The following is a 22333-nucleotide window of genomic DNA, read 5'->3' as shown; positions in this document are numbered from 1 at the left end:
GTGGGTCTCTAGAATTTTGTTATTGTAACAACTGTGCTTGGAGTTGGGGGTGGTCAGCGATTAGGAATATGTGGTGGTTTGAATGACAAGTCCCTCTGTTTGGGTTTAGGAGGGGTGGCCTTGTCACAGGGAGCAAAGCTCTCAGGTTTCAAAGCCACAGGCCATTCCTAGTTGGCTCTCTGATTCCTTCATGCACTTCAAGATGTGAGTTCTCAGCTGCTGCCCCAGCTGCCATGCCTTTGCTCTGTCCTTAACAGACGAACACTCTGGAACAAGACTGCCTCGGTCACGGTGTTGCAGCACAGCCACAGAAACACTCTGGAACAAGACTGCCTCAGCCACAGGGTTTCAACACAGCCACAGAAAGAAACTAACACACCTGCCCTCTTCTAGACTCTGGACACCCGCGCTCACATGTGCACATATTCCCAAACATACACATACGTAAAAATCAAACAAAATCAAGCATAAAGATACATAGTGATTTTTCACAAAGTGGCAAGGACTATTAAGGTTTGAATGTAAAACATTCCCACAGATCTGTGTTCAAACATTTGGTCCCCAGGTGGTGGTGCTGGGAGGGGAGACTGTGGAGCCTTAGGAAGCAAGGCCTGGCATAGGGGATGGGGAAGACAGGCCACAATGAACAGGGAAGTAACTGATATATGGGCTTTTCTAAGGAATAGCTTTAAAAACCATCTAAACACAATGGAAACTCTCTGGTTTATTTTAGATAAGAAAATTATTATGGGTGGTAGGGGCACACTCCTTTAATCTCAGCATATGGAAAGCAGAGGAAGACAAATCTCTGTGAGTTTGAGGCCAGTCTAGTCTACAAAGTGAGTTCCAGAACAGTCAGGACTGTTACAAAGAGAAACCTTGTCTTGAAAAACCAAAAAAAAAAAAACATTACCATTTCATACAGGCATACAGATAACATTACAACTGCTCAGACACTACAGCCACACCCTTTTCTCACTAACACTATCACTGAACACGGATCTTGTGGGATGACTGAAGTATCTCAGTACTCACTATTGACATTTAAGCGGTAAAAGCTTTGAATCCTCATATTTGATACCGGCACACATGATACCAGTATACATTCAAAACTTACTGCCTCAGATATCACAAGTGGATCTATTAAAATCCCTGGAATAGTCTTGTAGCATTGGTATTTTGCCTCTCTAGCCCTTGATTCTCTTATCCACGGCCTTCTTCCTTCTGTCTGTATCAACACACATTTCCATTTATGGACATATCTAGCAAACTACAGAACTGTTGGGCAGAGGGCTTAATCGCCAATGTTCCCATCAAAGCCAAGACTGGGGCAGGAAAGAAACGCCACCGGGCCCTCACCTAGTTTCATCTGCTAGAGTATCAATACTGGTTCTGCTTAGCTAGCATGACCTCAATTATTTTTGGATACCTACTTGGCTTTATCAGAGAGTATTCCATGATAAGACATTTTGCTTTTTTTCTTTGCTTTTTGAGATAAAGCTATACACAAAGCACTGGAAGCATACTTCTACTACTGACAGGCGGCAGTATGAGCTCATTAACAAGGTAAGCACACTGTGTTTCTGTTTAAAAACAGGCACACTAACTTTGAGAAGACTACAGCTGGTGAGAATTCTGCCTTTGGAAACAAAACAAGAGCCTAGGAAACCGCGCCTGTCAAACAGGCCAAGAGTGCCCCCTAGTGGCGCTATGCTGCATCACTCCCTTCCAAGCCCACGTTTCCACAGAAGCAGAAATCCCTCCTACCAACATTGACATGCACACGTTTTCTTCATGACCAGCGCGAGAGTAAACTTTAATGGTAGAGCTGGCATAAAACGTGCTTTCAAACTACCCTGACATGTAACTTTGGACACAGATTTCATGTATTTTATAAACCAGAACAGATTTGTGATGTTCCTGGTCCTCCCCTTCAGAGCCTAGAACAGAAGTGATACTGTCTGGGGTTCTTGATACTGTCTGGGGTTCTTGATCAGGTTCCCTTTTCTGTTTGTTTGTTTGTTACTTTCTGCCTATTAAAGAATTAAAAGGCAGGAAAAATCTTGAGCCAGATAGTGTCAGGGAAATCTCAAACACTGTGAACAGAAGCAGTTCGAGAGAGGCGTTTACCTGGGATGAGGGGACACGAGGGCACAGCAGACACACAGAGAAAAAGCCTCTGGAAAGCAGAGGGGACACTCAGAAAGCCAAAAAAGCCAGTCCTCCATCAGCAGGGGAACTGCTGGTGGGAAACAAAAGACCACAAGGCCTTTGTTTTAAGCTGTCAGGCTTTTGTCCTAAGTCAGGAGGCTAAGGAAGAAGCTGGCCATCTTGGAAGTTTGTCACCTTTATCACCTAGCTATGGTCCCTCTCCCTATCTGTCTGCCTACCAGGAAGTCTGCCTCGTAGTTCTAGTCTCTCAAAAGGACTCACCTGCTCCATGGTGACTTCCAAATTGTGCCAGCTTTGTTAGGCTCCACCCTGAGGTTTCCCTCGAGCCAAGAGCACCCACACAACCTGACTCTGCATTCATCAGGACTAGGAAATATCTGTGTGGCTACAGCTACTAGGACTCAAGGCTCAACGCATCTCACAGGAGTCACACATTGTGGTCATACAGCATTTATAAAAACTAAAAGTCAGGCGTCCTGGCGCACACCTTTAATCTCACACTTGGGAGGCAGAGCCAGGTGAATTTCTGTGAGTTCGGGGCCAGGGCGTCTACACAGTGAGTTCCAGAACAGCCGAGGCTACACATCAAAGGACATTATAAACAAAAGACAATGTACAGATTGAGAGAAATACTTACAAAACACACAGCAGATAAGGATCTAACACGCAGAACACAAAAGAACCAATGTAACTCAGTAACACAAAAGCTAATCAAAGATGAACTAAGGCTAAAAGAACTGTCAGAGGCAGAGCTCGGTTCCCAGGGTGAACTGTTAACCTGAAAGGAATTGAGTCCCTGCCTTCCTCCTCCCTCTCTCCTTCTTTCTGCTCTTGCTTCCCAGTCACAGGGGATCAGATTTACTGCACATACACTCAACACCATCACTACCCAGCACTCCCACTGAGTTCTCAATGATCTACTCAGTTGTGGACTAGAACGTTTAAAAGCCGTGAGCCAAAGTAAACTTTTTCTAAGTTGGTTATCCAGGAATTTGTTAGAGCAATAGAAAGGCAGCTAACACAACACACAAATGCTGCCAATAAGTGCATGAAGAGATGCTTAACACCTCAGCCTCAGGGAAGTGCAAATCAAACTCCAAAACATGGTACCACTTCACAATACTAAGACTGTATACCAACAACAAAATAATAGAAAACACCAAGGGTTGGTAAGGATGTAGAAAATCCAGAACTCCAGGCTGCTGATCACAGGAGAATCAGCTTTTTCCAGAGATAAGTCCCCAGTGGGTTATACAATCCCAAGGGGTCAGCCCTAAACACACGCACACATGAGCAATACTCTGTGTGGGGGGTGGGTGTGTAAAACAATAAATACAGAAGAGACGTTTGAGAAAATCAGAAGGAACAGAGAGGAGGTGCTGGAAGGGGGAGACAGAGGGTGGAAATAAATGATGGAAATATCATGTACTCATGTTTTAATTCTCAAAAAAATTTAAAAATAAACAGGTCAGGCATGGTGACACACACCTTTAATCTCAGCACTTGGGAAGCAGAGGCAAGCAGGTCTCTGAGTTCAAGGCCAGCTTGATCTACAGTTCAAGTTCCAGGACAGCCAAGGGTAAGGGTACATAGAAAAATCCTGTCTTGAAAAACAATTTTTTAAATTCAAAATAAACAAACTGGTAATCATGGATGCTGTGACCTGATGTAGCCTGTGACCCAGATTTGATTAGGAGTGAACTTTGATCAAATAAGACAGCCCTCATCTGCATGGCAGATGCTGTGTAAAATTGTGTTGGGAATTATGTGTCCAATTGCTCATGCCAATCTTCCCAAATCTCACACACACACACACACACACACACAGAGAGAGAGAGAGAGAGAGAGAGAGAGAGAGGCTGCTCCAGCTGACAGCTTCCTCTGCTCTGAAGCTACCTGCTCTTTATAACTGATGAGGCATTCCCCAACCTTCTGGCTACTCTCTTTGTGCCTAACAGGTAGCCACGGTGCTTTGAGCTCCCCAAATGCCTCTGGCTACTCTCTATCACCTGAGCGAGAGCTACATAATCGTTTCATATTTACAATAAACCTTCTTCCTACCCATAGAGCTGTCCAGTTCATGGTTTCACTGAGCCTTTGTTCAGACTTCTACAAACTGATTTTCTAGGGCCATGCCACATGAACACTAAAATGCAGGCATTATTGTGCGTGGAAACCTATGCCTGTAATCCCAGCCCTCGGGAGGCTGGAGCAAGAAGCATGTACAAGTTCAAAGTCAGCCTGGCCGACATTTTTTTAAATTGTTTTTATTGAGCTATATATTTTTCTTCACTTCCCTCCCTCTTTCTCCCATGCCTTTCAACCCTCTTCTATGGTCCCCATGCTCCCAATTTACTCAGGAGATCTTGTCTTTTTCTACTTCCCATGTACATTAGATCCATGTATGTCTCTCTTAGGGTCCTCGTTGTCTAGATTCTCTGGAATTGTAGGCTGGTTTTTCTTTGCTTTATGTCTAAAATCCACCTTATGAGTGAGTACATGTGATATTTCTCTTTCTGGGTCTGGGTTACCTCACTTAATATGATGTTTTCTAGATCCATCCATTTGCCCATAAATTTCAAGATGTCATTATTTTTTTCTGCTGTGTAGTACTCCATTATGTAAATGTCCCTCATTTTTCTTATCCTTTCTTCGGTCATATGCCAACCATCTTTAATAACTTTTTTAAAGTATTTATTTAAAAAGAAAATAATATAATAGCCAGGTATAATAGTACAATTTTTCTCACTTTGCAACTTAAGAATCTTCTTGGGCTCCCACCCACTCCCTCACATTCTCCACTCATCTATGACGTCATCAGCATAGTCCTTTCTCAATGCCTTATTCATCTACAGATGTGGGGTAATGAAAGTGCTGCATCAAAGCATTGTTCTCAGGATTAAATAACACATGCAAATTGCTTAGAACAATGCCTGGCATTTATTGTCAAGCAGTTAGCTGCTATTAGGTTTTAACCAACACACTAATGTACAATTATGAAAACAACTGTTCATCACGCTAATATGTTAACGTACAATGAATATCCTTGTTCATGTAATTGTTTTGCTCTATTGGGTATACAATTTTACTAGACAGTATCTAAACCACCAAAAACCTGTCAATTTCCACTCCAATAGTGAGTTGCAATGTCTTCTCAAAGTTTCTAGAAAGATATTAATTTCTGTATGTAGTATATATGTGTATACATGTTCATGTGTGGCACGTGTGTACGGAGTTCAGAGGCTGATGTCTTCCTCAGTCACTCAACCTATTTTGGAGACAGGCTCTCCCACTGCACCTGAAGCTTGCTCATTCAGCTAGGGTGGTTGGCCAGTAAGCTCCTGGAGCTGCCTGTCTCTACCTCCAGAGTGCTGGGGTTACAGGCACAGGGCACCCACACCTGGCCTTTTACCTCCTCCTTGCCCAACAAGCACTTTCCTGATTGACACATCCCTAATCCCGGTTTAGATGAGACATTTTTAAGTTTAAAAACCTAGCTGGGTATTCAACCTTACATTTGTACCAATATGTCAAGCACTAAAAACATGCATAGCCATTCGTTTACTGATAAACTAAAAATACAATTTGTAGTGCATTTCACCTATTTCAGGTATTTCTCATAGACTGATTTGTTCAGAAATACATCCACACATAGAAAACTAGTACAGCACACTTTCCAGATAGTTAAGGAAAGTTCAAAACACAGAAAGGTTCAATTACAAAGAAACAGCAGGCTAACCTAAGTCATAAATTCAAGCAAAAGATTCAAATCAGGGGGGCTGGAGAGATGGCTCAGAGGTTAAGAGCATTGCCTGCTCTTCCAAAGGTCCTGAGTTCAATTCCCAGCAACCACATGGTGGCTCACAACCACCTGTAATGGGGTCTGCAGGCATACATGCAGACAAAATATTGTATACATAATAAATAAATATTTTAAAAAGAAAGATTCAAATCAGGTAAAACGATAGCTACAAAAGGCCATATAAGATAAATTCATTTAAAACGGGGACCATATTCTATAATGAGCAGTGGGAATAAAACTCTGGTTAGAACTTTCTCTTCCCAAATTGAAATAGTTTCTTTGTCTTACATAGAATAGGCTATAAGGAAGACTTTGCGCTTTCTCTTGGAACACAAAAGGTGAATTAAATGCTGCTGCAGCAGCAAGGTTTTTCTCACCAAACGTATGATATCCCAATACAAGATCACTCTGATTTTGACAAGGTTTTGTTTGGTTAATACACAAGGCTTCATTAAACTCCCCAAATATATCTTAAGACTTTAATCTTCAGCTCATTCTCTTTTTAATTCCTACAAGTCAGAGTCAGGCTAACTGGTCTTCTCCGGTTTCCTTTTTATCTAGGCTGCTTTGACATACAGCAGATGCACAGGCCATGAGAGGTGTGCTAGCTGACTGAAGTAAGGCTAACTGTAACTGTCACAGGGGTATATGGGACTATTTCACTTGCCTGCACATCCCTTCTGTAGCCTAACTGCAGGGACTTAGGTAACGAGCGCACTGACAGCCCCTGTGCATCTCCGTAGCCTGCATGCACAACCCTTGAACTGAGTAGCATGGGTGAATAAAACACATGTTGGTCAGGACCACATCTACAAATGGAAGTAATGCAATGCAATACTATACCAAGGTTGTGAGCGAGTTCCTTTTCATGTAGAGCCTCTCCAGATGTTGCAGCCCTTCATCTTTCAGTAACTCCAATGGGAAGTGGTGCAGATTCCTGTAATTTAAGAACAAATTCTTGTGCTTTTCAAGCCTGGCCACAGAGATCGTCTTACAAAGTTCGGATGCCATGACTGAACATCTCTGATCAGGCACGCTGCAGCACTACATCTTGTCAAAATTGGTCCATTTCTATAAAGAGGACAAAAAAAAATATCATTGTGGGATTTCTTACAAGCACTGCATATAAACCTGCTAGCCTACAGAGCCAGAACATACCAACACTAAAGACAATTCTACCTTCTTTTGTGACAACTAAAATTTCTGCTCATATTTAGGACATTAAAATCATAATAGAGTACTCTGATTAAGCAATATTTAGGTCTTTTTCTAGAAAAAGACCTAACTGGCTGGGCAGTGGTGACTCACATCTGTAATACCAGCACTCGAGGCAGAAGCAGGTGATCTCTGTGATTTCAAGCCCAGTCTAGTCTATAAGGTGAGTTCCAGGACAGTGAAAACCGCTACATAGAGAAACTCTGTTTCAAAGAACCTGGAGGGAGAGAGGGATGGAAGGGAGGGAGGGAGGGAGGGAGGGAGGGAGGGAGGGAGGGAGGGAGGGAGGGAGGGAGGGAGGGAGGGAAGGGAGGGAGAGAGGAAATTTTCTTTTGGACTTGAGGTAGGAATCTTTATGAGAACAGAAACCAGTTTCTGGTTTTATTTTTGTAAGACAGGGTCTCATGTATCTTAGGCTGGTCTAGAACTTGGCTATATAGCCAAAGATCTTAAAATTCTGATCTTCCTGTCTCTGCCTCCAGTTGTATGGCACACCTCTTTGTTTCTGTAGTAGTGAGATCAAACCCAGGGCTCTATGCACACTGGGAAAGCACTCTATACCAACTGCTTTGCATCCACAGACCCCAGAGGCAAGTTGTACAGCATGTAATCAAAAAAAAAAAAAGACTTAAAAAAACTCTCAAATGCAACACACCCCATTTTCATTTTGAGCCGTCTCATTTTGCATTTTGTGTTTTACTTATCTCAAACATTAAAATAACTATTATTTGTACTTATATCCCTAACAGCTTAATTCCTTTACTTTCTACTATGTAAATATTGTCAAATACTTCACATTTCTACCTTTCTTATCCTTTTATCCTTCTCTTTAGATCAGAAATAGCAAAGAGTGAGATCCAAAGTCACTAGTCAAAACCACTGCACTAGGAACATGGACCTGTGATATCCAACTATAAACTGTTCTGGGCCTCAGGTGATTCGTGTAGATGTAGCAGTTATACGCTGGTTGAAAAATTATTGTAAAGTCTCTTCCTGTCACAAAACTGAGAAAAAAATGAAGCTACACTTGCCCCCGCCTCCCTTGTTTCTTTCATGACAGGGTTTCTTTGTGCAGCCCTGGCTCTCTGGAATCGTGTGCTTTGCTGTGAAGAACTCACACTTTGAAACCCACTGGACCTGGTGTCACATTCTTGCTTTTAAGCCCTTATGAACCCTTTCAACTTTGACAAGTTCGGGAAGCCCTGTGTTTCGTTCCCTCCCATGTTAATAAGCTTGTTCGTCCTTGTTCCTAGTAATATGGCAAAGTTTTATTCATTTTAATAAAGTAATTCTCACTGAGCATTTGTATGAAGGTTTTTAAGGAGCAGAGTTTTGTAACTTTGGGGTTACTTTCTATCATTTTCAAACTCTTATTTCTTAGCTCAGAAGACAACAGTTGCCGTTTTACTTAAGAGAGTCCTTCTATGAAGTGTTCAGTAACAGTTCCTGGTCATCTACAAATTTAAAGCTTTCCCATATTTATTCCATCTACTTCCTCACGTTATTGCCAGGCACCTGCTCTTTGGACATCTTATATGTGTTTATACAAAGTGACGGGAACTACAGGACCGACAGCATCCATGCTTCTGTGTAGAAAACAAAGCTTCCTGGGTAATTATCCACTGAGTAAGCTGGGAGTGGTTTAGCTGTCTCATGGCATCTCCAGTGTCACACCTTCCCAGACAGCTGTTAAAGTTCACCCCCAGCTGCCTCTCCAGGAAAACACGCTTCTCTGCACACAGCAGCTCAGGCGGAAGTCATGAAGGGTCCTGTCCTCTCCATCACAGCTCCTTCAATCCATCACAAAGCTAGTGTTTCTCTTTCCAAAATACATCTCAATTCCAGCCACGTCGCTCCATCTGCCAAAGCCACGAGCCACTGCCATCTCCTGCCCTGGCCAGCTGTTTTCCTGGTCTCCACATATCCACTTTTATCGCTTCCAACATACCAACTACAGCAATGAGCCTCAGAAAATGTACGTATAATTGCATCTCTCCCTCTTGGGCATGCCTTACTAAATAAACACTTTATCAACTCCCTATTGAGAAAAGCAAAGCTTATGAAGCTTTCAGAGCGCTTGACCATTGGGCCCAACCTGCCTGTCCAGCCTCCTCTGACACATTCACCAAGTTCCTGGGCTTTCTTAATCCTGGGAGCTGTCAAGCTTCTCCAAGCACTTGTTGTTCCCCTCTTAGCCAGGAAACTGCCTCTTTCGCTTTGCAGATTTCAACATAAAACTCACTTCCTTGTCCCAACTAATTATTTCCTTGGCTTTCTTTCAGAGCAAGCCAGTTATTAAGTTTTTACAATTTGTAATATATATTACACGCACACACACACATACATACACACCAGTTTACTGACACTTTAGACAAGTCTGTAAAATCCTGGGGGCAGAAGTTTTCTTCATATCTGCATATCTGAATAATATTACAATAACTCAATACTTTTAGCTTTCAAACAGCTAATAACTAGATAAAATCAGAATAGCGTTCCAAGGTTGACTTTTCATCTAGCCACTGAGCTCACTCATAGACTCTCTAAACTTGCTGGCTGCCATAAGGACCTTTATCCTCACAGCCAAGCAGTACAGCAGACATGAACTACTCCGCGTTACAGATGAGGTACCGTGTCACAAACACAACAGAGGTGGTTCTAACACCAAAGTCTGAGTCCCACCTTACCTATTAACACAGCCTTTTACAAAGGGAAAATTTAGGCAATGTGCCATCATTATGAGATACACAAAGATTACACAAATGGAAGGCTTTCCTTCTGCAAAGTAGAACTATCTCCAAAATCTCCATTCACTACAACCAAATGGCTTTCTGATGCTCCAGCTGCAACTGGCTGCCTGAAAAGCACCATTAGGCTCGGCTGAATGCATCTCGCTACAGAGGCAGATTGGGAATAAGGTGCATACAAATGAAATCAAAAAGCTTCCAGCAACAATGCTCTTGTTTTTCCCAATATGCACTCATTGGCAATCCAGCCTTTCAGAGCCTCTTGTTTTCTTGTCCCTTTCAACTTCATCTGTCCACAATTAACGTAAATACTGTAGTTGGTATTAACTCTATACAGCGGCTCCTTCAGTTTTCTGAAAGTCCAACGTCAATGTCTTTTCAGCAGAAGCAAACAGAACAATTTTCCAACTTAAGAAAACCCCCATCTTAAGCACAAGTATTTTAAAGAATACTCCCTAACTAACTTTGCAGTACTTGAGTTGATAGAATACACACGATCTGACTTCTTAACGCTGGAGATTAGGGTCTTACAAACAGTATATTATAAGCATTTGTAAAAGGCTGTTTTCTCCCTGAGAAAAGGTACCAGACGTCTTGGTACCTCAGTTAGTTCAATCAGAATTAGTCATAAGAATCCAGCAGCAGGGAGCCCAGGGGTAGGGATTCAGGGTACCCGGGTACCAGGGGCTGTGGACACAACAGCCGTGGAGACCCAAGGCCGGACAGCTCGTGGTCCTTCTCGCAGAGGCCCGGGCGCTTCTGTGGCGACGGAAATGGAGCGTCCCCGCCAGGAGCCGGGCCAGTGCCCTCGACCTGTGAGCCTGGAGACAGAACACTCACCTCGGCGCCCGCTGACCAGCGCTGGGTGCCCGGGCTGCGCTGGAAGGCTGTCCGGGGATAGAGGGAGGGCGGGGCTACGAGGGCGGGGCCTGGGGAGGGGCGTGCCTAACGGAGTAGGGATGGGGAAAGAAGTGCCCGGGAGATCAAAACATCGCGAGAGTTCGCCTCCGCTCTCGCTGTCTCACGATAGGTGGATTAGGACGCTCGTGTTTTGGCCGAGAGCGCGACTTCCTGCAGCGTCCGGGCCGTGGCTCTGCTCTGGCTTCCGGCTCCAGCTAGGACGGCCGGAAAGCGGCATTTCAGTTTAGCATTTTAGCCTCGGAGCCGCCTGTAACTGACCTGTCTTTTCGTTCACACATTCAATTCGGCTCCCAGCCTCTCATTGACAGATGTCAACAGTAAAACTCGGAGCGATTCTGTACCAGGCATCGTCCTAAGGGCTGTGCAGTCTCGCGTTTGCTTTGACAGCAATCCCGACTACTGCTTCTCTACCATTCTGACATTTAAACAGAAGCCGTCGGGCTTACATAAGGCAAGTAAATCCAGTCAACAAGAACTTGAGCACTGGATTTAAGGTCTCGAGACTCTCACTGCGAGGTGCCAACTACAGTCTCTAACGTTCAGACTCGTGGTCCTAGACGTGGTGCTCTATGCTTGAGTTCCAATGCTCTGGAGGTGGAGACAGGTCAGGATTTAGAGGCCAATCTCAGCTACGTGAGACACTGTCTCGTAGATAAAAAACAAAACACACACACAGGCTCCAGTGTGAGAAATAACTAAGGACAATCAAAACTTAGTGAACTAATATGGCAGTTCCTAACATGGCTAAAGTAGGCAGCCCATAAAAACCTCTTCAAGATGAAAACCCTGCTTGTTCTGGTGGAGGACTTGTGCAGTCCGTTACTTCGAGGTTGAGGCAGGAGGATCACAACCTAAAGGTCAACTTAGTGAGCAATGGGAACCTACCTCAAGTATTTTAAAAAGGAGGAGGCAGGTATGTAGTTCAGTAGAGGCACTAGATTCAGTGCCTCGTACCAGGGAAGAAAAGTTTTTTTAAAAAAATTGTTTTGTCTGTTTTTCTTTTAAGACAGGATTTCTTTATGTAACTGCTCTGACTGTCCTGAAGCTCACTTTGTAGACCAGGCTGGCCTCAAACTCGCAGAGATCTGTCTGCCCCTGCCTCACAAGTGCTAGGACTAAAGGTGCATGTGCCCCACCGCCCAGCATGTAAAACTTTTTTTAAAATGTCGTGAACGTTGATGCAACAACTTTCTTTCTCTTTTGGTTTTTTGTTTTGTTTGGCTTGATTTGGTTTGTTGTGGTATTTTGAGTCAGGGTCTTTTTTTGTTTTTGGAGACAGAGTTTCATTGTGTAGTCCTGGAATTCACTCTGTAGACCAGGCTGACCTCCTACTCACAGAAATCAGCCTGCCTTTGCCTCCCAAGTGCTGGGATTAAAGGCCTGCGCTAGGATCACCCGAATCATCCTCAACTTTCAAATGAACTACTTTCATGATAGCTTAACTACTCTTAGAAATGAATAACTTAGAAAACAGTTAAATTAAAATAGTAACAGTTCCAAAGTAAGATATGAGTTCAAATAAAATATGAATTACTTATTATTTAATTCAATCTTAAGGCATAATATATATTCTATGTTTATTAAAACTTTTGAGGGGAGTTTAATACTTTAAAATTCCCCCAAACACCCAGATTTAAAATCAGGAAAACTATAGTTAGTGTAAAATTAAAAATCATCGGTGCATTAAGGATCAACTCCACTAATAAGACATGCTGTTCTCTCTGACCTCATCAGAGAAGTTTCTTTTTGCAGTGGATGGTAGTTAACATAACTCAGAACTGATCAAATAAGTATCTATGGAGTGCTAGCCACAAATAGGACACCCCCACCCCCAGGTCTCCCTAACTCCAGGCTGGGGGACCATTGCAGAAGAGGAAGCAGAAAGATACCAGGCAGAGGTCAGGGAGGACCACAACAGGCCCTCTGCATTCGTTTAAGTGGATGATAACTGTGGTTGTCTGCACAGGATCAAGCCAGTCAACATTTTAGCATGGAAGAGGAAGGGGTTCACCAGCCCTCCACCCCAGCTCAGGAGCTACGGACAGTAGGTGGCTTCTAGGGGAGGGAGAGTTGGTTTTCTTTTAAGATGTGACCCTTGGTAGGTAGACCTTGCCCCAGTGACTGCCCCCCCCCATTCGGGGTATAAAAGCAGGACATATTGGACTCCACTGATTATTAAAAAGAAGAGGGGGAGAGAAAACAAGGAAGTAGATCTGGGATGATGAGAGGAGTGGAGAGTGAATTTGATCAAAATGCAGTGTGTGAAGTTCTCAAAAAATAAAAATATTCTAGTTGTCTTTCTCTGGGGTCTAGCCTCGTAAGTGTAATAGCCTAGTAATCCTCAAGCCTCATCAAGGAAACTGCTCTTTGCATCTTATGGAGACCATTACAGAAAACCACAAGCAATCCCAATGTAGAGCGGGGACACAACCAGTACCTCTATTACACAACTCCTAAGGCTTAGGGATCACTGTGGAAGAAGGCAGAAAGATTGTAATAGCCGGAGGAACAGAGTTTGCTGAGACTGTGTCTCCTAGAAATGTTAGAAGATACATCCATAAAGTCTCACTGACATATCTGCCTATAAACATGACCTGAATGAGGACTGCACCAGTAGCCATGCTAACATCAACTACCGAAAGCTCAGGAGGCCTCAACGCTATACAAAGAACTACAGGCAACTAAAGAAAGCTGAGATTGGGAGAAAGTATTCCCCAGAGGAGCACACCAATTTCCCAATTTGCTTATCTAAATACGAAATGGTCAGCCCTGAAACACACACACACATGCTATGTGTGCATGTAAAAATAAAATAATAAAAGGCCATTAATTTTAAAGAGAGGGAGGGATACCTAGGAGGCTTGGTCAGGAGGAAAGAAAGGGGGAAATGATTTAATTATAATCTCTCTCTCTCTCCCTCTCCCTCTGTGTGTGTGTGTGTAATATAATGTCACAAAAAGATTAATAGTAGAAAAACATTTTGAAGTAATGTAAGCATCTCAATTTTCGTTTTCATTTTTAAGAGAGAAATATTTTTAGATATTAACGTCGAAAGTTGCTCGTGAAGAATGAATCATGCTAAAATAGTTTTTACTTCTCCCCCAAATTGACGTTAAAATTCCTGTATTGATAGCATAATCACTGTTAGAAGTCACTCAGTTTGTGGAGTATCGATTTACGTATTTTTATTGGACTTAAAACAGGAGAAACTAAATGGATGTTTTAACAACCTGTGGCAACTTTTAACTTCAACAAGTCAGTGATACCACTTTAAGAAAATCCCAAGGAAAAGACTGCCCCCATCTAAAATTCCCACCTCTGACTCCCAAGGATTGGATTACAAAGTTTGACAAAATTCTTTTCTCCACTCCCTATTGGTGAAGGCTCTATCCTTCATTCTTTGGCCTGGAATTTTGTGAAATACTGGGTTTCTTTATGGACAAAGGCTGTTCTCAGTTTGGATGAAACCGCTCTATTCAGACTTGTTGATGGTTATCGGGTTGTAAAATCGTCAAAACGATACGGAGGGGGCCAGACAGGCAAAGCAGACGGTCAAGAGAACTGTGAAAAGGAAACGGAGTTTCACCCCCTCCGACTGTATAATCTGACGAAGGATTTTACGACAAAGCTGGAGGCAGAGAGTTTAGAAACTTTCCAGGTTGTTCTTAATTTGTTGTTTTGCTAGTTTTAAGGGCACGTCGAGAGAAAACACGGACGCCGTCTGAGGGCGGGAAGGGGGAGTTTTCAGAGTTCTTTTCTCTTTAGAATGAAGTTGGAAATGCGATCCCCAGGTTATCAGTGGAGCTTTGCAAGGTAAGCAAGATTAATTGTAGATTATTTTTGCTTCAAGAAAATGTGCTTTGCTGCTATTGCTGCTTTAATGTGGATTTAGACATTTTATATTACAATTTTTAATCAAATGGATATTGTATCTGTGCAGTATGATAACAGACATAATACACAAGCCGTCAATTTAGAGAAGAAAAATCACTGTTGACTTTGAACTCAAATTGAACAAATCTTTGTAAAGTGGGAACTTGAAGGATGGATTTGCCTGTGATCAAGCCAAACATATTTTGGCATATGCAACATCAGCATCAGCAAGTAGATGAATTCTCCCAAATAAAGATATTTAATTAATATTAAGATATAAGGTTTGGGAATACATTAGAATAACTGCTTCTTACATTGTTGCTCTTAGTTTGCCTAGGAGGACATAAAACAGTAACACTCCAGAAGATCATACCAAGGTCTGGGCAAATGGGGCTCATAGATTTTCAATGAAAGCATCTACATGTTTTCAATGTGCAGATAACCATGGCAGATGCTAGAAGCATCAGGAGCCTCAGGAAGAACTTAGCACTGATACCTGTTAGCAAATTTTCAACAGGGACGGAAGAAGGGAAGTAGCATCCCACAGGAGTACTGCAGCCTGAGCAGAGCTGGCTCTCACTGCAGCAAGAGGTTCATTAAGAACCTCGGTTAAAATGATAATAATGCTTTATTTTGAAAAAGAACGAGAAGTTACATGAAGAGCCAGTCACTAGAATTAAGGAGTTTGGTTGTGGATTTTCAGTATGAAAACTGGTATCACAGTTTAAGATTGCACGAGGGCAAAGGCCAGAGCTCTGTAAGAAATTCACATACAAATCTGCTGCCACATCTCTTGAGACATTGTGCTTAAGTATCTTTATTTGCCCTTCTTGGTTTGCCTAAATCCTGATACTTTTCCTTCTGGCTGTTGAAAAGCGCTGAACGTTTTAATTTGGCACTCTGAATGTGTGTCACCAGGTATGGTGGTTGTGATATAAGAACGCTAAGGGTGATTTCTGTTCCCACTGGATTCATTCTTCCTTTGAACGTGTTTGTCATGATTATACTGAACTGCTCTAAAGGAATTTCTACCCCTGACCAAACACCACGAAAAACCACTACAGGAAGTGTCACTTGAGCTATGTCTGGGACAAAACTGAGTTCTCCACATGCTCAGGGGGGCTGCTGTGATACCCCAGAACCTCTGCTCAGCTTTGCGAAAGCAGAGAGAATGAAGGACATCTCCTGCAGAGAACAAAGGGCTTCGGGGACATATCTACACCCTTGCACCAAACTGACTCAAAGAACCTGAAGCTCACATATCCTAAGATGCCCATCACTTGTTTCATTTTTTTATTATTATTAGAAAAAAATGTCTGAAACTAGGGGTTCCCTTATATCATGTATCTAAGTTTCCCATATCTTTCTGTACTCCTTTCCCTCCTAGTTCTACACGGAGAGAAAACTTGTCAGGTTTGACTTTGCGAGACTAGCTTATTTCTCTTAATATGCTCGTTGGCTCCATCCATTTTCCTGCAGATGACATAATTTCATTCTTTATAACCGAATAAAGCTGAACCACCTTTTCCTCGTTGGGTGGTCTTTCGATGGACACCTATGCTGCTTCCATGACTTAGCCCTAGTATAGGTAGGTGTCTCTATAGCAAGCTGACCTATCAGTCATTCCAAACTACAAAGGGGAGAGGAGGAATCTTTAACTTTAGAAATAGACTCTGAGCTGGGTGGTGGTGGCGCACGCCTTTAATCCCAACATTCTGGAGGTAGAAGCAGGCCGACCTCTGTAAGTTCGAGGCCAGTCTGGTCTACAAGAGCCAACCCCAATAGACTCTGAGACAATGTCCCCTTATCAAATAACCATCTCCAATACTTACCAAACGTTATCCACGTAAATCCTTTAAATAGTCCAGCCCTTGGGATGTTAGAGAAACAAAGAAATGTGGCAAAATAAAAGCACCACTTGCAACACAGGTGCCAGCGTCATAATCCACGCATGTATACGCTCACTCATACGTCCGGTCTTTCTCGAGTCTCTGTGACTCCTGTTGATGTCTGAGGCCTTTACTGCTGTGTAATGGGCATTCCCAACCACCTGCTCCATCCTTTAAACCAAGTCAGTGTGCATTGAAGTAGTTCATTTGTTACTGTATTCATGGCCACCTCAGTCCTGGCTTCCTCCAGCTATTATCAGCTTTTCCCCTGAGGATTTTGGCATTCCTTACATACAGAGTCAAGAAAAGTAATGGAAGGGTACTCATGCAATGAATTTGACTTGTAAACTAAATACAATTTTAAGGGCTAGAAACGTTTTTCAGTGGTAGAATGCTTGCCTAGTATGCATGAGCCCTAGATTAAGTTCCTTTGTAGGGGTTTAATTACTATGACAGTGTTTCTACTATTTGGATCTTGCATTAAAATTTATAGATAATATTTTTAGTGACTGCACATTTATGGTCCTAAGAAAGAAGAAGTTGTCCAGTTCCACAAGGAATGTGATGATGGCCCCACCCCAGAGAAGGGGGTTGATGTAAAAGACAAGAAATTTCATCTATAATGTGATCCATGAACTTTTAAGGCCCAATGGATCACATATATATGTGTATGTATATATATAATGTGTGTACACAAATGTATATACATATATATATATATATATATCCATTCCGAGATCTGTGCTATCAAGATTCTCCATGATATTTTGATGCCACTTTCTGATTATCCATTGGGAGTTCACAGAGATTTGGAATACTTTCAGTGTTTAACCTTTATGACTACCACTTCTAGGAAGATGTGTATAAGTTTTTGTATGGCTATGTTCTTCAGCTGAACCGTATTTGCCAACAAGTAGATGCATGAGTCACAAAGGAACTCTGTGTCTAACCCTCGAAGGAGGTAACCGCACCCCTTCACCAGGAGCCTGTGAGAGTACCTGCTTCTCCACATCCTCGCCGCTGCTCCTTATGTCCAGGTTTATTGTTGTTGTTGGCAAAATTTGGTGAATATGAATCGGTAGCTCCTTGTGCTTTTGATAATGACTAATGATGTTAGTCATATGTGCTTCTTAGCTATCCTTATATTTTCCTTGTTTAAAAAAAAGTGCTTATCAAATATTTGGCCTAATTTTCAATTGTGTTGTCACATTGTGGTCGAATTATAAATATTTTTTTACTTATTCCCTCATCCTTTAGGTTGTCTTTAGCATTTACCTTTAAAGCAATAAGATTTTACTGTTGGTAAAGTCCAGTTAATCCCTCTCCCCTTCTCTCATTTGTACCTTAGCTTGTATCCAGGGTATCCAAGCTCATGACGGTTTACTCCAGTGTTTGGTCAGAGTTTTGTAGTTTCAGCTCCCAGATTTAGGTCTCTGCTGTGCTTGGAGTTAATCTTAATGTATGATGTGAAATCCACCTTCCTTCTCTGCGTGTGCCTCTCCAGTTCTGAATCCTTTACTGAGAAGACTGTTCTTTCTGGCTTTGCAGTATCTTGGCACCTTTCGGGGGTGGCTGAATGCACAAGTCCCTGGGCTTGATGGCTGACACTGGAGAAAATAAGAGAAAAAAAGTGACTGTGGGGGTCAGGGTTAGTTTTGAAATTCTGTCCTTGTCCTGTTTGTCAGCCCACATGCCAGTGCTGTGCCATTTTGCTGTTTTGTCCCCGCTTCAACTGAGCTGTGTTTGACAAACTAAAATCTTACAAGTTGTACAAGGTGGGTTTTTTTTTTAAATAACTTTTTGTTCTTTATTTTCGAGACTGTATTTTAATCACAATATTTCTCCCTTGCCTTTCCTCCCTCAGAAGCCTCCTGTATATCCTTTACTGTTCTTCATATGCATGATCTTTTTGCATCATTGTTATTGCATGTGTATATGTAAATGTTGTATATGTATGTATACACGTAGATATTCCTAAATATAACCTGTTGAGTCCATATAATGTCTATTTATGTATATTTTCAGGGTTGACTGTTTGGCTCTGGACCACCGATTGATATGTTCTTCCTCTCCTGCTCCTAGTTTTCCTCAGTTGCCTATAGCTCTCTGTGCGGGATTGAGGCCTCGTGGGCTTGTCGCCATCCAGTCTGGCCTGTTTGTTAGTGTCTTCCTCAAAAGCTGTTTGCTATACCTGCAGCTTCTATGGTGATCACCACAATCAAGATGACTCACATGATCCTCTGACATAGTTACCTTGTTTACCTGATGGGGACATAATATCTACTCCCCCAGCAAATGTCAAGAATCTAGGACATTTTTTTCTGCAGTCACCATTCGGGCACGACAGTTTGAGAATGCAGTACTGCACTTAGCCTCTACAGCAGTTTTTGATTACTGTGGGTTTGTTAGGGCCTCTTGTTTTGTTTTGTTTTTCGGTTGGCTCACTTGCCTGGTTGGGACAGGGTTTTTTTTACTGTGTGGTCCAGGCTGATGTAAACTCATGGTCCTTCTGACTTAGCTTCCCAAGTTTTGCTATTACAGATTCGTGCTACCATACCTGGCTGACTTTTGTTTTGTTTTTGAGATAAGATTTCTCTGTGCAGCCCTGGCTATCTCACAGAACGCACTCCGTAGACCAGGCTGGCCTCGAACTCACAGAGATCCGCCTGCCTCTGCCTCCCAAGTGCTGGGATTAAAGGTGTACACCAACACCGCCTGGCTCCTGGCTGATTTTTTAAAGCTTTTATATTAATAGCTACTTTTAAAATTCCAAGTATTAACTACCTAGCTTTCTCTATTTCTAAGGATTGTTTAATCTAGTTTGAGTTTCTTGCATTTCCATATGAATTTAAGTATAAATTTTTAAACTTATGAAAAGAAAAAGAGACCATTAATATTTTGATAGGTGTTGTTTCAAATCTCCAGATCAGTGTGAAGACACTGAAGCCTCTCGTTATGAATGGGGGGGTGTTTCTCCAGATAGCTAAGCTTTCTTTAATTTCCTTAATTCTCAGTCATGTCTTGTATTAGTTAATTTCACAGAGCAAGAACTGAATGCCTGACAGAAGCAACTTAAAAGATGAAAGAGGTCAGCCCATTGGGTGCACGGTTTCATCCGATTGCAGCAGAGGAAGCAGGAGCATGAAAGGCCTCTCATTTGGCAGCAGGCAGGAAGCAGAGAAACCAAGCTGGAATCCAGGGCGGTTATAGCCTTAAAGCTCCACTCCCCGGTGGCCTACTTCCACCACCCACACCACACCCACCTTCTCAAAGCTCCAGGGTCTTCAAAATAGTTCCATAGCCTGGGGACCTAGCGTTCAAATATGAACCCATGGGAGTCATTTCAGATTCAAACCAATTTTATTACATTTATTCATGAGGTGGTTTTTATTTGTTTGTTTTTTGTTTTGCTATTGTTAATAGCCACATTTCCTTAGTTTCATTTTCAGGTTATATATCGTTAGCATATATAAATATAATTTTTGAAGTCAGGCCTTCTGGGGCATCCCTGTGGTCCTAGCACTCGGGAACCTGAGGCATGGCTCAGGTCCCAGTGAGAGACAATGTCTCAAGACACAACAATGAAAACCAGTGTGAGTAACTCTGAGGCTGACCTCTGACCTCCGGGAGTGCCCAGAGCTGCACATACCACGTAAGATAGAGGGGGAGAAGAAGGAAACAAACATGCCAATGGCATGGTGGTGCACACCTGTAATTCAGCATTTGGGAGGCAGATATGAGGATCAATACAAGTTCAACCCCGGCCTGCTTGGCAGAGTTTTGTTCCAGGCCAACCCGGGCTGTGTGGTGACAAACAAATGTATAAGTAATAAAAAGTCAGAATAGAAATGATGGGAGAGCCAGGTGGTGGTGGTGGTGCACACCTTTAATCCCAGCACTCGGGAGGCAGAGACAGGTGAATCTCTCCGAGTTCGAGGCCATCCTGGGCTACAGAGCGGTTCCAGAACAGGCTCCAAAGCTGCACAGAAAAACCCTGCCCCCTCCCCCAAAAAGAGAAAAAGAAAAGAAAAAGAAAAAAGTGAGAGAAAGAAAATTATAGTTTATTTCTGTTGTATAAATGGACTTACTAAATGTATTTAGCAGTGTTAGTAAGAGTTTTCTTATTCCTTGTTTCCTTGTCCCTGGATTCCTTAGGCTTCTGCACACAGGATCATGCCTTAATGAAGTTGTTTCTTCCTTTCCAATCTGCTTGCCTTTAATGTTACTCTGATCAGAATTCAATCTTGAACACAGGTGCTAAGAAAGTATCCTTTCTGTTTTCTGTCATAAGAGGAGAGCATTCAGTCGCCATGTTAACTTGTCAGGCGTGCTGGCAGATGCCCATAGTCTCAGGATGTGGGAAATGCGGGCATGAGGATTGTTGAGGCCAGACTTGACTACATAACAAGACTCTGGACCTGGGGGTGAGGGACCGTGCAGACAGAGAGAGCCTGGCTTTCCGAGCAAGTTTGGATCCCCAGCTCACTTGTAAAAGGCTGACTGTGGTAGCTCCCTGGGTATTCCCAGAGCTGGGGAAGGGGAGACAGATGGATCCTTCAATCACTGGCCAACTGGTCTAACCAGTTAAGTCTGAAGTCCTGGAGAGATCCTGTCTCAAAAAATAAGGTGGAAAGTGATTCAGGAAGACACAGAGCATCAATCTCTACCCTCCATATGCACACACACACACATTCACACAAACACATACTTACACATGTACCACACACATACATATTCACACCCATTTAAAAAAAATAAAAAAATAGAAAAAACTATTTTCACTTATCACAATGAAGAAGTGGTTTTCTTTTTTAAAAAAAGATTATTTAGTTATTTATTATGTATACAGCATTCTTAGTATTCTGTCTGCATGTATACCTGCAGGCCAGAAGAGGGCACCAGATCTCATTACAGATGGTTGTGAGCTACCATGTGGTTGCTAGTAATTGAACTCGACCTTTGGAAGGGTAGACAGTGCTCTTAACCACTGAGCCATCTCTCCAGCCCCGAGAAGTGGTTTTCTTCCCTGTGGATATAGTACATAGCACATTTATTTATTTTATTTTTTGTTTGTTTGCTTATTTGTTTTTCAAAGACATAGTTTCTCTGTGTATCCCTGGCTATTCTAGAACTCACTTTGTAAATCAGGCTGGTTTTGAACTCAGAGAGATGCACCTGCCTCTGCCTCCTGAGTGCTGCGAATAAAGGCGTGTACCACCATTGCCTGGCATCCATTCTTTTAATAAACCTTTTTGGCCACCAAATAGTCCTTTATCTCTGTTACTACATCTGAGGTTCAATATACGCTTACAGAGAGAGAGATACTGATTTGCTGTGTCTCATGTTTCTGTCTGACTTCATATAGTGCTTTTCAAAACGTTCCGCTGCTGCTTCTTTTTCCTCTTCTTCTTCTTCTTCTTCTTCTTCTTCTTCTTCTTCTTCTTCTTCTTCTTCTTCTTCTTCTTCTTCTTCTTCTTCTTCTTCTTCTTCTTCTTCTTTCCTCCTCCTTCTTCTTTCTTCTTCCCTCCTCCTCCTCTTCCTCCTCCTCCTCCTTCTTTTTTTATGGCTTGGTAGAATTAACTCACCACTGGAGCTACCTGGGCCTGAACTTAAGTTTATATTAATATCTTAAATTATTACTTTAGTTTCTGGAGTCATTGTGGGTTTAATCATATTTTCTGTTTCACTTTTTACTAAGCCTCAGTGTTTTGTGTTTT

The 22333-nt window shown here is 42.4% G+C and overlaps 2 protein-coding genes across 4 annotated transcripts in view; one reads left to right on the top strand and one right to left on the bottom strand.

The window, feature by feature from the left end:
• Positions 1 to 10858, bottom strand: part of Lrrc28 (leucine rich repeat containing 28) — a 99296-nt gene extending 88438 nt beyond the window's left edge. For both annotated transcript variants that reach the window (XM_057756293.1, XM_057756292.1), the window contains exons 1-2: positions 10774 to 10858; positions 6818 to 7045 (exon numbers count right to left, since the gene is read on the bottom strand). In XM_057756293.1, the coding sequence (XP_057612276.1) occupies positions 6818 to 6985 (168 nt within the window). In that variant the 5' untranslated portion in view covers positions 6986 to 7045; positions 10774 to 10858. The remainder of the gene's footprint in view (positions 1 to 6817; positions 7046 to 10773) is intronic.
• Positions 10859 to 14300: 3442 nt separating this feature from the next.
• The window catches only part of Ttc23 (tetratricopeptide repeat domain 23), a 79325-nt gene continuing 71292 nt past the window's right edge, over positions 14301 to 22333 (top strand). For both annotated transcript variants that reach the window (XM_057756604.1, XM_057756602.1), the window contains exon 1: positions 14301 to 14667. The gene's annotated coding sequence lies outside the window, so the exon portion shown is untranslated. The remainder of the gene's footprint in view (positions 14668 to 22333) is intronic.

This window comes from Chionomys nivalis, chromosome 23 (assembly GCF_950005125.1).
Source record: "Chionomys nivalis chromosome 23, mChiNiv1.1, whole genome shotgun sequence".
Classification (NCBI taxonomy): Eukaryota; Metazoa; Chordata; class Mammalia; order Rodentia; family Cricetidae; genus Chionomys; species Chionomys nivalis.
The sequence above is the reverse complement of the archived record's forward strand: the minus strand, read 5'-3'. Positions and strand labels throughout refer to the sequence as shown.